Source organism: Lepidochelys kempii, chromosome 6 (genome assembly GCF_965140285.1).
Source record: "Lepidochelys kempii isolate rLepKem1 chromosome 6, rLepKem1.hap1, whole genome shotgun sequence".
Taxonomy (NCBI): domain Eukaryota; kingdom Metazoa; phylum Chordata; order Testudines; family Cheloniidae; genus Lepidochelys; species Lepidochelys kempii.
The window spans coordinates 111,874,250-111,890,750 of record NC_136385.1 but is presented as its reverse complement, the minus strand read 5'-3'; the positions used below and the strand labels follow the sequence as shown (position 1 = coordinate 111,890,750).

General features: G+C 38.9%; 1 protein-coding gene and 1 long non-coding RNA gene across 5 annotated transcripts in view; one reads left to right on the top strand and one right to left on the bottom strand.

Moving 5' to 3' along the window:
• The window catches only part of PPP2R5C (protein phosphatase 2 regulatory subunit B'gamma), a 192,001-nt gene that overhangs the window by 6,595 nt on the left and 168,905 nt on the right, over nt 1–16,501 (bottom strand). For all 4 annotated transcript variants that reach the window (XM_073349665.2, XM_073349666.2, XM_073349667.2 and 1 more), the window contains 3 exons: nt 15,661–15,762; nt 13,223–13,295; nt 10,470–10,586 (listed from right to left, as the gene is read on the bottom strand). In XM_073349665.2, coding sequence (XP_073205766.1) covers nt 10,470–10,586; nt 13,223–13,295; nt 15,661–15,762 — 292 coding nt within the window. The remainder of the gene's footprint in view (nt 1–10,469; nt 10,587–13,222; nt 13,296–15,660; nt 15,763–16,501) is intronic.
• The window catches only part of LOC140913375 (uncharacterized), a 57,061-nt gene that overhangs the window by 20,497 nt on the left and 20,063 nt on the right, over nt 1–16,501 (top strand). The window lies entirely within an intron of this gene.

Genomic DNA, 16,501 nt, shown 5'->3' with positions numbered 1-16,501 from the left:
TGGACCTCTCTTTAGGTTTTCACATCCAAGCTACATCTAAATCTTGCAGATTCTTTCTGCAGAACATGTCTAAGACACGGCCTTTCCTATCCATCCACACAGCTAAAACTGTCTTCCAGACTCTCATCATTTCATGTCTCAATTACAGCAACATCCTTTTCTCTGGTCTTGACAAATGCAACCTTGCCCTACTTATATCCATTCAGAATGCTGCTGCAAATATAAAACTTTCCTCTCTTTGCATCTCTACACTAGCTCCCCCACTCTCTATCACATCAAACATAAGCAATTTGTTTTCACTTTCAAGGCTTTTCACAGCTTATCCCAATCCTAACTACCATCATGGATTCACTATTGACAGGTCAACACCTATCTCCAATTGGTCCATGATGCCAGCCTTCATTGCCCACTTATTACATTTTTAAATAAGCACCTTCATGCTTTCTCCCATGTTGACCCTCATGCTTGTGAAGAGCTCCATGTGAACATCTGCAAAGCCATTTTATTGTTTTCCCTTTGAAATCTCTCCTTACAAGTCTCCTTTGCCATGATACTCATGAAAATCTTAACAGTTAAGTTGCTGGTTTGCTGATACTGCAGCTTGTCACACTGAGCAATAGGGTCTCCTTGTACTCCCCTGTCCACATCTATCTGCTGTCTCTTGTTTTATATTTAAGATTGTAAACTCTTTGGGACAGGGATTATGGTTTTTTTCTGTGTTTGTACAGCACTTAGCACAATGGGGTCCTGGTTCATGACTAGGCTTCCTAGGCGCTACAAAAATACAAATAGTAAATAAAATTAAATTATAATAGATCTAATTATGATCATTTAGATGTTTTGTAATTTGGTTTTTAATTATTTCAACCAATTTATCAGATATGGAAGAAAGGCTTACTGGACTATAAATTCCCTGAGTGACTCATCACCTTTTTTAAACAAGCATATTTGCTGCCCCCTAATCCTCTGGCATGGTATCTGGTTTTAATGAGACTATATAATACCGTAAGCAGTACTTCATTCTTAAAGTTTCTTCTGAACTCCTAGACCTATACCATCTTGTCCTAGTGACTTGCTTTATAATTTATAAATTTGTTTCAGTACCTCTTCTTTTGACATCTCAGTCTTTCATTGTATCTCACCTTTATTACTGAAAAACATCCACTGTGGTGAAGTCTGATGCAAAGAAATTTAGTTTCTCTGAAACATCTTTATGCTTAATTGCTTCCTTTACCTGCTGATCAGCCAGCAGACCCATTGATTCTCTTGCAGGCTTTCTGCTTCTGATATAATACTATCCTAATTTCCTTCTCACATATTTCCTGCCATAGTTCATATTCCTTTCTATTGGCTTCATTAGGGGTTGATTTCTGCTTTTTGAAGGTCACCTATTTAGCTCAAATAATCTCATGAACCTTAGCCATGCTGGTTTACTTCTTGCCATCCTGCTCCTCATTCTGTTTAAGAGTATGCATGCACCCTGAGCCTGTTACTGTGGGTTTTTTTTTTTTTGGTTTTTTTTTGAGGTTAGGGACCTTTTGACTACTTTTATTTTTTAACCATTTTTCTAAAGTTAAATGTCACCATGTGACATTGGTGGTATAGGTATTACATCTATGGGATTACAGTTCTTCTCCCACTATTTTTCCTTTCCCAAGGATGCTACACTTAAATTATATTGCTCTTTGGGAACAGGGACTGTCCTTTGATTGTTTTTGTACAGTGTTTAACACAGTGGGCTCTTGGTCTAAGATTAGGGCTACTAGGCACTACATTAATACAAATAATAAAACAATGAGATATTTTGAACACTACAACTTAATGTTTTATGCATATACTTACTTTTGAACCAACTCTTATGAATTACTTAGGTCTAAGTTGAGTACCGTTTCTCCTCTTCTGAGCTCTAGAACTTGCTGTTTGTTTAAAGTTTATTTAGACTCTAATCTCTTCAAGACAAGGACCATCTCATACCATGTATTTGTACAGTTACTAGCCCAAAGGGACCCACCAGTTTATATACGAGTATTTGAAGTCCCCCAATTATTACCCTTTATTAGACCTTGTTGCTTCTGGTCTCATCACATTCTACATCCTATATTGCTTTTTCTGATCTGGAGGCTGGCAATATAACCCTACTAAAATATTTGTACTCTTAAGATTTGGGATTTGTATCCATACAGATACTACAATGCAGTTCCCTCAAAACCAAATCTATCCCCAAATTCTGTGGGTCTTTTGGCTATAATACTACTTCCCCACCCCTTTATAAACTATGTAAGAAATATAAATCAGGTTAATCAGGTATGACAGTTTCCTATTAATTTTCTGTTATTCCACCATGTTTCCAGTAGGCATTTTATGTTAAGGCCCTTTTCTACTGCCAGGCATTCTATTTCATGTATTTTGCTTTTAAGCTTCTTGCAGTTGTATATAGGCATTTATAGTAATTATTGATCATATGCCTATTTTTTATTAAAATCCTTAGTTTGACCCCTTGTTGATCTAACAGAATTTATCTCTGTGATCTCAACCTGTCCCTGCTCTAGGTTGATTGTTCTCTCTGCCCTAACCTTTGGTAGATACAGAGATACATTTGTATTACTGATATTCCTAACGGATGTCTGTTAGACTGCAGTGCTCTGTGGCACCTGTCAGCTTTCCCTCAGCTCTTAGTTTAAACAGTTCTCCCAAACTTTATTCATTTTGTGTGCCAGAGATCTGGTTCTACTTTAGTTAAGTTGGAGCCCATCTCCCTCCACTCCCCTGGCCTTTTTTAATAGGCATTCAATGTGCCCCAGTGCCTGAAAATCTCCTCTTTAAATCCTTGTTTTATCCATTAGTCCAGAGGGACTTCTGTGCCAAAAAATTTTGCGCACAATATTTTAAAATTCTCCAAATTTTATTGGTCAGTAAATAAATGTGGCTCCAGCATGGCAGTGAGGACCACAAGCTACTGACTGCACTGAGGTGGGAGATCACCCTGAAGCTCCCACCTCCCCCAGTACAGGGACTCGGCAGTGAGGCTGCACCTGACACAGTGCAAGGGCTGGGCCTGCCCCAGAAACAGCCCAGGGCCCTGCTCCTCTGTACCAGGTGCACCAGCTGTGGCTGGGCAGGCTCAGCCCAGCAGGATCCAAGTATGGGGGGATCCAGGTGTGGGGTGAGAGGTTTCTGTGTGGGACAATCAGGGTGCAGGCAGCTCAGTGGAAGATCTGAATGCACAGGGGCTCGTTGAGGGGTTCCGGGTGCAGGGGCAATGGGACTCTGCAGGGGATCCAGGTAATGGTGGTTGAGCTCAGCGGGGGGGTCTGGGTGTGGGGAGATGGGGCGGGCCTTGATGGAGTGGGGGTCCAGGTGCAGCTAGTTGGGGCTCAGTGGGGTGGGGAATAGGGCTTGTCATGATGGGCCTGCTTAACAGGGGAGCCCCAGCTGCTGCCGAGGAGATGCCACATGCCAGGCTCCCGCTTTCCACAGTGATTCCCCTATCCCCTTTTCTTCTCCATTCCCCTCCCATCACTCCCACATTCCCTGTCCCCTGCCCATTTCCACCCCCTTCCTTCCCCACTGCCTCTTCCCCCCACCTCCCTTACCGAGCCCCCATGGCGGGCACTCACTGTTCCACAGAAAATAGGAAGACTCCCAGCACACAAAAGGAGAGCACAACTGAGTCAGTGGAGCCCGAGGCAGCCTCTGAGCTGGGTAGATCTGCATTTGCAGAACTGACGGGGGCGGGGGGGGGGAACACGGACAGTGGCACGTAACTCCATGTGCCCCTCCATGCTTCGCCTCCACCCCAAAACTGTACATGGTCTCAACACCCCCCCCCCCCAAATGCGGGGCTTCCCTGCCTTTTTCTGCAGGGAAAAGCAGGAAATCAGGGTGGGGGGGTGGGGTAGCTGTTGCCTTCGGGCACGCAGTCCCGCAGAATGCCCCCCAGGAGTAATTCATATATTGAGACATTGAAGTTCCCCTGGCTTCAGACATGGAAATGGAAGCATTTCAGAGAAAGCTATCACAGAAGCTCTGGACCTAAAGCTTTCTTCTTAGCAATCTAAATTTAGCTTCCAAGACCTCCCTAGGTTACTGGTACTAATATGTACCATAACCACAGACTGCTCCCCAGCACTCTCTAGAAGCCTGTTTAGATGTCTTAAGACTTTTGTCACCTTCACATCCCATAAGAAAGTCACTGAACAGATCTCTCAATTGCCACACACACATCTCTCTCTATTTCAATAGATCAAATACTCTACTATCACAGACTGTCTTGAACTTCCAAATGTGAAGAATGATGCTGCTACTCTGTCAGTCAGAAAATAATTCCCAACGAGGTTGCCTTCCATCATGAGATCTTTGGAGTACATATATAGCCCCCATCACCATAGTAGGAGTTTGTCTCAAATATTTAAACAGATAAACAAATTTTCCTTCCTTCCTATCCTGTAGGAGAAATAGCTAGATGAGTTTACAGGATTTTTTGTGTGTTAGAACGAGGGGGTATATTTTAGAGAGAGGGAGTGTAAGTGTAAATTGAAAACTATGAGTTTGCATTTAGTTCTGAAAGTGGGGAGGTCTGTTTTTTTCTCTGAGCATAACAGGAAAAAACAAAAACAAAACACCCAAATGAAAGTTGTCCTAGGCTTTGAATAAATAACTAAAAATGCATTCTACACCACCAGAGTTCAGAGCTAGAAAAGAAAATGCTTCACGTTAACAGTTTTAATCTTTTTTTGCTTTACTGGCCTTTACACATAAGGAATGAAAATTAAATAATTGAGTGAATCATTCCACATCAGTGATTACTTTTCACATTTTCACTTCTATAGCTTCCTTGTCTAGTTAGTGTCTCCCAGTGATAAACTTTGATATTTTACTAATTAAAAAAAAAATTCTGTAAGCCCTCTTTAAGAAAGCTGTTCCGACACTAACTAATGAATACCTTTCTTTGATAGTCTTGACTGTATGCAAATCTAAATACACAAAAGAACTCAACTGAACATTAATTTTGACTTTATTTAATGTAGTTTCTATGTATTGTAATAGTCAGTTGAGTATCTCTGCATAATGTGCAACAGACCTCCTGAGTCAAAATAATTACTGTATTTAATTTCTTTTCTCAGTTGCTTTTCATGATGCAAAAATTTTGAACCTGCAAGCCTTTCTGGTCTTGGTTTGTCTTGAATTGTTGGAATCCAGTTCAAATAGAGAAATTAATACAAAGGATTTCTGATACCTATCCTGTAAAACCAGCAAATACCAAACAAACATGTTAGACTTTTCTTCCCATTTGTTCAAGGAACAATATGTTATCAAGTCACTTTTAACAGCCCAGCTGTTCCGGTTGTGATGAGTGTTCAGCAGGGTTTGAATTCCTTAAACATGAACAATCTGAGAAATCACTCTCAAATGGTTCAAAGGACAACCAACTTTATTTCTCTAGGCACTTTTAACACTCTTCAATGCTTTCTTGGTAGAATTATTTTAAAATTATTCCTCTTTCCAATTTCCATAGAAATTTCCACTTTTTCAGCCTCCTATAACAGTTCCAAAAGTCACAAGCATATTTTTCACAGTGCTTTGGCCTACTGAAATGGCAAAGAGGGTAATTTGTGGAGAAAAATGCCAGAAGTTATTTGACTTGTCCAACATGGAAAAAGTTACAGTGAACAAGTCACTGGAGCTTTGTGCAGTTCTGTTTTACACCCAGACTCACTCCCCAGCCTTCATCTTCTCTCCACGGCTCACTGGTCCTATCGATCTGACTGCTTTGCTGGTTCTCAAAAAAGCTTGGCAACCTGTCAACTTAACTGCCTCCATGCCACACTGCAACTATTCTCAGACATGTTAAAGGTCAATAGCAATAGTTCAAGTTGGCAGACGTGGTAAGATTAATCAGATCAAGCCTCCCCTCTGGTAAGCCATAGGAGCTTTGTCAGATCGAGAAGTGTCTTCTGTAGCAAACTGACCATCTTCACTTGCCTGGCAACTTTGTCTGCAACCCCCCACAGCCTGTACTTAAAAGGGGGCAGGGGAGAAGCATAAAAGCAGCTACCATTACCCACCCCTCTCCAGCTCTGTTGCCCACCCTACTTCCCAGGTTATGATCCTCAGCATTGCTTCACAGTTTTATTGACTCCCTCCACATCCTGAATTCCATTCCACACTTAAGAGTTTTGTTTACTCTGTTACGAAGATATAAAAAAATAAAGTTTGACTTCCGCTGTTTGTTGAGAGCCTAGCACAATAGAAACCCCAGGCAGAATTGGAGCTCTAGGTGCTACCAGAATGAAAATAATCATGGAACCCTGTTCCACAGTGCAGAGGGGAATGAGACATCCACCTGCCTAACCCTGTCTTTGACATGCCTTCCTATACAATGGAAAAACAACTTTTCTGCTGTGTGTAATGCCTTACGCATGCCTATGAAGGGGGTAATAAGATTTACAGAACAGCAAACCTAGTTCCTTGAAGCCAATTTGAATTAGTTTGCCTGGTGGAAGTCCTATGAAACTGAACGCACTGAGGCTCATGTCTTCTCACTAAGTTTTCTAGCAGGCTCAAATATGCACTATATACAAGAGGTGACCCCACAAAAGCATCCACTCTCACCAGTATCTGCAAATGGTTCAACAAAATCTCACAGCCAACTGACAGATGTAAAAGAATCAGCACAGACAAGATATTTTCATATACTGGTAGGATATCCCACTGCAAAATCCTACCTCAGTGCCTCGTGACGCAGCGGTGACCCTGGCCGTCTGACAGCTATGGTAGCGGGGCCTATGCCCCGGTAGGTCTAACCATGCTACAAAGGTGTTGGACTATCCAATCCAGGGAGGGGGATTGCTCTCTCAGAGGAAAGAGCACTTGCCATTTTTCCTTGGAGGTTGAAAGCTAGCTAAGCTTGAGGAGGTACGCATGCCTGCCCGCCAGTGGGATGGCTTGAAGTTAACAGCTAAAACAACATGAGCAAATGGGTCTTAGTTCCCTGCGTGTCATCGAACCATTCTACAGTGGCGGAGCGGAAATTGAGCGATGAGAGGTTGCTAAAAATGTCAGGTGTTAGGCCAACATGGAAAAGGACAACCCTTGCTGTGTGTACTTACAATTGTAGGTCCAGGGAGGAAATGTTAAACTATCTGATGGAGGAGAAAAAAAAAGGGTAAGATGCAATAATCCTCGGTGTCTGCGAAACCCGACGAAAGAAGGAGATGGAAGTCAACTGGAAGGATGGAAGTGCTGTGAGGCTCGGAAAGGGAGATGGTGCTAGAAATGTTGGAGGAGTCGGATTTATCGTCAATAAAGAGTGGTCTTTGAAAGTCATAACATGCCAGCTAATATCATCACATACTGGTGTGCTGCATCTTCAAATGAAGTCAAAAGCTACCCTCAAGGTCATCCAGGCCTATGCTCCCACAAGTGGAAGTGTGGATGAAGAAGTGGAAGATTCTCCCGAGAGCTCAAAAGAACCTCTCGCAAAAGTCCACTTACACTGTCACGATGGGAGATTTCAATGCCAAGGTCGGGTGAGGGAAAGCTGGCAAAAAGTTCATAGGGAGATACGGCAGCGGCGAAAGGAATAAAAGAGGAGAAAGGCTAGTAGCGATGGCAGAAACGAAAGAACTGTACATGGCAAACACCTGGTACAAAAAGAAGACCGCAAGAAGGTGGACGTTGATCACGCCAAACACAAAGAGCAAGAATGAAATAGGACTATATTTTAGTCAATAAAAGGTGCATCGTTCAACACGTCTCGGTGGTGCAGCCTTTCAACACCGGCAGTGACCACTGCCTGCTTAGAGTAAAGTCGATTTTCGATGAATTGGTGGAAAAGAAGGTGTTACAGGTGGGAAACAGGAAACAGCGGCCAAAGACATTCGATGAAGCAAAGCTGAAGAAAGCAATTTCTGGGTTTGACTGGACCCAGACGGAAAAGTGTGATGAGGACTACAGTATCTTTGCTGACAAGCTGAGACGTTGCATAAAAGCACCTGAAATTGAAAAGCTGAAGAAGGCGAAGGGAAGGATCTCGAATGAAACAAAAAGTTTGTTGGAGAAGCAGAGAAACATGAAAAGGAGCTCTGATAACAACCTTGAGTACTCCATTCTGTGCAAGCTTATATGGCGAAAACTGAAGGATGACTTTGAGAACTTCCAGAAAGAAAAGCTCCTCAAAACAGCTGAATCACGCAAGAGCCTCAGGACATGCAAGCGGGAATTGACGCAATATAGATTGAGCGTAACAGCGTTGAAGAACAAGGATGGAGAGACAGTAATAGACAGAACAGGGATGGAGGAGGTCTGCAAGGAATTCTATATAGAACTGTTCAAATCAAGAATCAACATCCCTCTCCCAACACTCCAAGAGTCAGAAGAATGTGTCCCCCTAATAATAGTCAGCCAAGTCCGAAGCGCGCTACACCATATGAAGAAGGGAAAAGCTCCAGGCAAAGATGGAATAATGTCAGAAATAATTTCTGCAGGAGGTGAAAAACTTTGGAAGGCCCTGGCTTTAAGATTTAGTTGATATCTTGAAGAAGGAAAAGCTTAAGAATTACTGTCCTATACGCCTGCTCTCTCACATCTACAAGCTCTTTACAAAGGTGATAACGAACTGACTCTCGCAAAGTCTGGATGAACAACAGCCGAGAGAGCAGACAGGGTTTCGAAGAAATTTCAGCACGATCAACCATATATTTACCTTTAGCCAGATCCTAGAAAAAGCAAAAGAATACAAACTCCCACTGTGCATTGCTTTCGTCGACTATGAAAAGGCCTTCGATAGCGTCAAGTTTAATGCAATATTAAAGGCACTCGCAGAGCAGGGCATTAACATGCAGTACATCAGTTTGTTTAAGGAAGCGAATACTGGATGTACAACAGATATTACTCTCCTCGAAACTTCCCTCCTCATCCCAATCAAGAAAGGCGTAAAGCAAGGAAATACAATTTCACCAAAACTATTAACCGCCTGTCAAAATGGTTATGAACAAGATCAATTGGAGGAGTGGTATCAAAATAAACGGAGAACGATTATCCCATCTCAGATTCGTGGACGACATTGTACTAATTGCCGAAAGCACCCAACTGCAGAGCATGCTACGAAGACTCAACAAGAAAAGCAGTCAGGTCAGCCTGAAAATGAACCGCTGCAAAACAAAATACATGCGATCAGATGTCTTACAAAAAGCCCAAATAACGGTAACAGGAGAAGAAATCGAAGAAGCAGAACAGTACATATATTTGGGCCAAGAAGTTAATATGCGCCAAGACCTGAACGGAGAACTCTCACAAAGGATTCGGGCAGGATGGTATGTGTTTAATTCCATCAAGGACGTCCTCAAAGGAAAAACTGACAAGACCACAGGTACAAATATCTTCAATTCAACAGTGCTGCCAGCCATGCTGTATGGCAGTGAAATGTGGACACTGAAAGAGAGAACAGTGGCTGTCGGTAGCTGAAAGGGCAATGCAACGAGCTATGTCGGGTATTTCCCTTTTGGATCACATCCCAAATGAAATGATCAGAGATCGCAGTGGTGTGAAAGACATTGTCGTGGAAAGCAGACATAACAAGATGTGATGGGCGGGCCACACAGCACAGCTCACGGACAATAGGTGGACTGCAATCATTGCTGAGTGGTACCCGTGAGAACAGAAAAGACCACCCGGTCAGCCTCCAAGAAGATGGGAAGATGACATTGTTAAACATTTTGGACCAACATGGAGAAGAAAGGCAAGAGTGCGCGAAGAACGGCGGACGTGTTGTGATCGGCGCAGTCTTAATGACAGCTGAAGACCGATTGATCCAGGTAGGATATCACAACTAGAGCAATTTCTATCCCATATCTACATTTATAGGCAGACTGAGGAATCGAGAAACTGCCAGTTACCCTGAAACAATTTTCTGCAAAAATGTGAAATGGGACACAAGTGGATAGCCAGACTGCCAACATAAGAGGTGGCAACAGAAGCAAAAGATATGAACAAATTTAAGGGAGTGTACTTTATAGAAGAAGGATAATACTTTGGATGAAAGGTACTTTGGTAATGACTAAGTCTGACTATATTTCTTACAACCTCTCCTTCATGCAAAAAAACTAAGGTATAGAGAAAAGAACTTGACACACCCTAGCCATCTTTATACTCATTGTCCACACTATGACATGAACAGAAATAAAAATGTTTTTGTAGAAGAAATCACAAAACATACAGTAGAAAGCGGGCATTACAGCTAGAATGTTTATTTCTGGCTACCAGTTTTTTGTTTTAAAGTAACGTCTTTGACAACATTGATTATTGCAGGATACCATAGTTAAATTATGAAAATACTACTCAAGATGATTTCTAGGGTTAATGGGTACTGCTGTTTTTAGAGAAGGTAACTGCTATCTTTAGTATGAATGGTTACTATTTACAGTTTTGTAAATTAAGAGAACAAGTTTAATTTTTTCATATAGTTTTACCTGACACGCCTCCTCTTTCACTGTCTTTTTCAGCATCTGTAAATCTTCAATTAAAGGCCCATCTGTTTCCATTGCAACAGGACTGTTCAGCACACTGGTGTCACTACATGTTGGGTACTAATAAAATGCAAATTGTTAAAATATAATCATTGTTAGCAATGATAACTGGATATTAAGAGTAAATCAGAGCATTTAATTGGTAAGACTTAATTTTAGACTAGCTTCTGTATAATTTATTTTAATGCATCAAGACTTAAATTATTTATGCTCCCAGAACTTAAGTACGATGGAAAGATAAAAACTGAGTCTCCATTACTTTGGTTCTGGCAGAAATACAATATTTAAATATACAATTATAGTAAAAGGAGCAAAATTATACCAGGAACATGTCTCAATCTGAGTTTTAAAGGTGGAAGAATAAAATTCTAAATTGCCAATGCTCGATCTCTATTCTGCTAAATATTTAATATAAATTGTATTAGAGACACTGTCAAACATTTTCTGATCAATACAACAACAGAAATATGTAATGGTTTTGGTTGCAGGAGCAAGTTTGTATTTGTAAAGACAAAACTCAATATTCAAAAAGACTACGTTTTCCGATGGTGTGCTTTCACAATACAATGAAAAGTATAAGTACTTCTCTTTTGGAAATATAAAACAGGAACATACAGTACCTTTGCTGAATAAAAAGACCTGTCAAATTAAACTTTACAGAACCTAAACTTTAACATAGAGCACTAGTTTGCAGAGATCCTGACAATTACAATTTTTATCTTAAATGATCTATTAGTACTGTTAAGACCAACAAAGAAAAAACTGCTGTGTATCACATATACACACACACCATTTTAAAACTCATTAAGATTTTTCCACAATTATTTTAGTAACTGAATGTAATGGTAACTTAATAGACGAATCTGATTTCACATGATACAAAGCAGAAAAATGAAAAAAATTAAGTACAAAAAGTTAATTATTTTAAGTCACTATAATTATAATTAAAATACCTTACACTTTATTTTTACATAAGGGGCAGAATTAGGAATACCCTTCTACAATAAGTATAAATTAAAAAATTAGGAATATAAAAACAAATACTAGAAGACAGATAACTAGATATAAATTCTGAAAGAAATTTTGGTCGTCAAAAAAAAGCATTAAGAGCATGCACCGATATGCTATATATAGATTCTTCATGTGGCTGAGGGCTTAAGTGTCAAAATTAATTTGTGTTTTTAAATTTAACATGCTGGTTATATTAATTTGGTTATTCAAGCAGACTATGTAAAGCATTGTATACATAGGTTATGATAATCAGTTTTAGAAAAGATACATAGTTACACAGAATGATTTTTGAACAATAGAAAAAGGTTCACGTTTGTACAATTACATTATTTTACTAGATCAGTCTGAATAAGTCACAACAGTTTTTTTTAGCAAGGCACAATTGTTTATCTTTTGTGAGAATAAGTATGAACATATTTTGAACAAGCATGTACTCTTCATTCAACACTTTTGTATGGTGCCTTTTTAGTAAGGTTAAAATTACTGGCAAAGATTAATCAAATTTGTCTATGGCACTAATCAAAAAGTACACTCAAAAATGTATCTGTTTATCTAAATAGAGTATGTTTTGTTGCACAAAGTTTTAAATTTCTCTGCTTTCATGTACATGGTTCTTTATAAAGTTACAATGCACTTAAGCTCACTCAGTTGACATACTGATAAACTGTCCAATTTTAATTACTAAATATTTTCTATGACCACTTTGGAAAGGATTCCCCCGTAACCTCCCAGAAAAGTCAGTGAGAGAAAATATTTCTAAAATGTCTTTTGGTTAGAAAAATATAGCTGCATTCTTTACTATTCATTAAACTGATACTAAGATCACACCAATGCAACCATTGGACCCCCCAACAGTAGTACTCAGCCAGGAACCTTTTGGGTTGATAAGAACTTTATAGGTAAAGGTTTCCTTTTTTGCCAATAGCAAACCTTGACATGATTGAAATCCAGAAATTTGACACTTAAAGGAACAAATAGCAGCATAGGAACACACCACAAAGCAATAGAACAACAATAAATCAGAATAGCTTGTTCACTCTAAAAGTTTTATTTTTTCAGAAAAACCTGCACTTGTAGCTGGTTATAGAACCTGTATTTACTTAAGAACAAGATGGTTTTCCTTTTAGCTGGGAGCTGGTTTTGATGTGCATGTTCACCCACAACGGTCAACTACACAATCCAGGCGCCAGGTGGATACAACAGATAGGGTCATGCACCATTACTTTAATTCACTTGGCACAGCAGAGTAAAAAAATCTGACAGGTCACAAGTCCCAGCTAGACAGAAGTTCTACTTTTAGTAGAAAACACTCCAATTCCCAACATCCTTCTTCTAATTTAGGCTTTTGTTTACACTGAAGTTTTTCAAAAGAAACCAATATTATAATCTCTGTTTATGCAATTCTGAACAATCACTTTTCAGACCACAATTCTATAGATATGTCTTGCAAAGGAAGAAAGGAAAAGGTACTTCAGATCAATCTTGTCTGAAACCCTTGTTTGCAAAATAAGTACTTGCACAAGAGAAAGGTTACAAATTTTAAAAGCATTTTTATTGCAGATTTTTCATATACAGTATTAGTGAAACTGTTTTATTTCCAGGATCAGTCACATATCTGTTACCCCACTGATATTTAACAAAAACCTAGAATTTTTAACATGAATATGTTAATCTTTTCTAAATACCTGGGGATTTGATTTGGCTAGATTTTCTATTTTAACCCATGCTTCTTCTCTTTCCTTCGATTTTAGCTTCTCTCTGCAAAAATAAAATTTAAAAACAGAGGTAACAGATACAACTCACATACTATTCTTAAACAGAATAGTGAATAATTGGTTATTTCACCTGTTTAGATGCATCTTCACACAGTCCAAAATACCAATTTTTGATAGACAGCTTCTCCATATACATATCTAAACCATACCATACTGCTAGTTGTTATTCCAGGGCAATATTAAAACAAAAGAATGACAATTTTCCTCAAGAAAATAAGGACACTTTATTACAATAAACCAACTGGCATTCTCACTTTGTGCACAATCTGTTTGCCTTTGACAGCTGTATGTTGCTAAAAAATAAATAATACAACAAAAATCTTTTGCATTTAGACTGGTGTATAGTCTGAAATACTTTTGGATTCTCACTTTAAAATTAACAGTAAAGGGCATTGTTTATTTCCACTGTCCTGACTGTAGTTTATTTAAATGTAAGTAAAATAATAACCACATAGATAAAAAACTATTTTGAAATTGAATAATGCTTCATTAATAGAGAAATACTTGAGGAAAACAAATCAAGGGAAAGTGTCTAGTTATTGTCTAAACTTGTTTAAGAGATGTACATTCAAAGGTGATTTGCAAAGCATATGGGGAAGGGAATGAGCTTGTGCCCTTATGGCTTCCTTGTGGAGTAAAAAAGGGCAAAATGACCATTGAAAAGAAAGGGAAATTTTTTTTCCATCTTCTTCTCCACCTCAGAAAAATCAGGATTAACTCTTATTCTTCTTTTTAGCTGACTAACTCCTTGGCCAGGGAATTGGTGTGAAATCCCAGCTCTACTGAAGTCAATGGCAACACTTCAATTGACTTTAGTGGGGCCAGAGTTTCAACACTGCAGTGGGAGCTCTCTCAGCCGTCAGATGGTAGAGTAGGAGTTCTAAATATTTAAGAGTGTGTCCTCTCAAGTGGTTGTGTTAAATCAACACCTCCCTCCTCAAATGAATTTTAATTCATGAGCAAGAAATCACTCTTTCAGTTGCTCAGGATTCAGTTTCTTGTCTGGACTCTGCTGCACTCAGGAAAAAATAGAATAAAGACTTTATTTTCTAATATAAAAATACGTAGAATTGTTTTTACTAGAAAAATAGTACACCAAAAACTCAGTCCTCTTTATACATCATAGAAAGAAGCAAAAAAGATACACTTCTTTTATCCTTTTGCCAGAATACTTTTAAAATTTGTCTCATGCTACATGTTCTAGCTCACTTTCACTTAAATTTACAGGAATAACCTATATACCAGCATAAGCACCTATACTGTAGTATAACTGAGGCACTAGTTGCGGGGGTGGGGGGGAGGGATTGCATTGATTTCAAACAAATATAGTTAAAGCAGTACAAAACTATGTGTTGCTAAGCCCTTAAGGACTGCTACAGGAAGAGATCACCATCATTTCACTTTGAAACTGAAAACATGATTCTAACCAAGATCTGCTCAAACCCCCAAATATTACTATGCTGAAACAGAACCACCAATAGTTTTCATTTCTATAGTTCTTTTAATCAGGATCTGAAACACTTTACAAGCAATTATTTATGCCTCAAACCATCCCTGTGAACATGCGTAGACTTATTACACCCACGGGGAAGTGGAAGCACAGAGAAATTAAGTGACTTGAAGACCATACAAGTCAGTTGCACATTTGGGAATAAAAACCAGAAAAGTTCAAGCTTCCAATCCCCTGCTCTGTTTACCCGACCATACTATACTTCTTTCCTATTTATCAACAATTTATGAAATAAGTTCCCAGTGCTGCTCAGTCTATCAAATAAAGGAATCTCTTGCATTTTCCTTTTAAATTTGTACCTAGGTTAAAGATGAAATTAAGCAAAATTAAATACTTCACTTTACAGATGGCTGTGAGGAATATGCTACCACATAGCATTAATACAAACATATTGCATTTATGACAAAATACAATAATGCCCTGTACATATATGCACATGCACACACTCTACAAAACAATGCTGGAGGATTCTGAAAAGTACTGGGGTTGGTATGCGGGGGACAGATGGCAGATAATGCATCTAAAATAAAAACAGGATGTAAATTAGTTAGCGTTCTCTTCCATTGGACTTTGACACCACCAGTCTCACAACAATGATATTGCAGAAAGATGGCTGCCAGCAACAGTATTAGGTTAGAACTACTATTTTAAACATTTCATGGTTCATGCATGCTGAGAAAAAAAAAGAATCTCACCATGTGAATTTTCAGATTTTTGTGCTGAATAAAATGGGCATAACTTTTTTTTAAAAAAGCGAGAGTAGCTTTTCAAAGTAAACAATGAAAATTCTCTGAACAGGTTATTGTAGAATAAGCTGAAATGTTAATATGAAACTTACTTCAGTTTTTCTGCTTTAAATTGTTGTGTGCAGTCGTCGAACAGTTTTTGGTTCATCTCCATGAAGAGTTTCAGAGCATTGTATATCAAGCCATGTATTGTCCTATAAGTAAAACTTCGGGTTGAAACTCTCAGTACTTTAAATTTTGCTCTGGTCAACTGTAGCCAATAACTTACACAACTAGAAAATTACATTATTTTAGAATACATGAAGACAAAACTAGTTAATGGAAGTTTCATTTTAGCTACAGTATGGCTAATACAAATTCTAAATCATTAAATGTTTTAAGCAGCTTCAAATACAGTTTACTTACTCTACAGCAGTATTTGCCACTTGTTAATGAAAAATGTTCTTCAGAGGTTCTAATTCTCCTTTATATGATATTGTGCATCAATATACGGTTGCTTTAGAAATTTAAAAGTTGATACAATTTTAATCAAAATTGAATTATTAGAAAAAAATTAAAACAGTAGTATAGACCTCAGCAGATGATACAATTATACTGTCAACTGACTGAAATTCTATAAATATTTCTATACTGATATAGAGGAGTCTGCATACTGTAAAAATTATTCTGAAAGCATAACCACATCTATACACATATGGCAGAAATATATAAAATACTGAATCACAATAATAGGGCTCCTTAAAACTAGGGGAATTCTGTGCCACTGTGCAATGCAGAATTTTGCAGAATTCCCTGTCCCCCCCCGCAGAATTGGGCTGCAGAGCTGCTGGCCGTCAGTAGGGGCCGCTGGACTCTGTAGAGCCCAGCTTGCAGTGAGCAGAGCACCCAGCCTGGCTGGCTAGAGGCTGCATACTCTGCTTGATCCTCATTCTC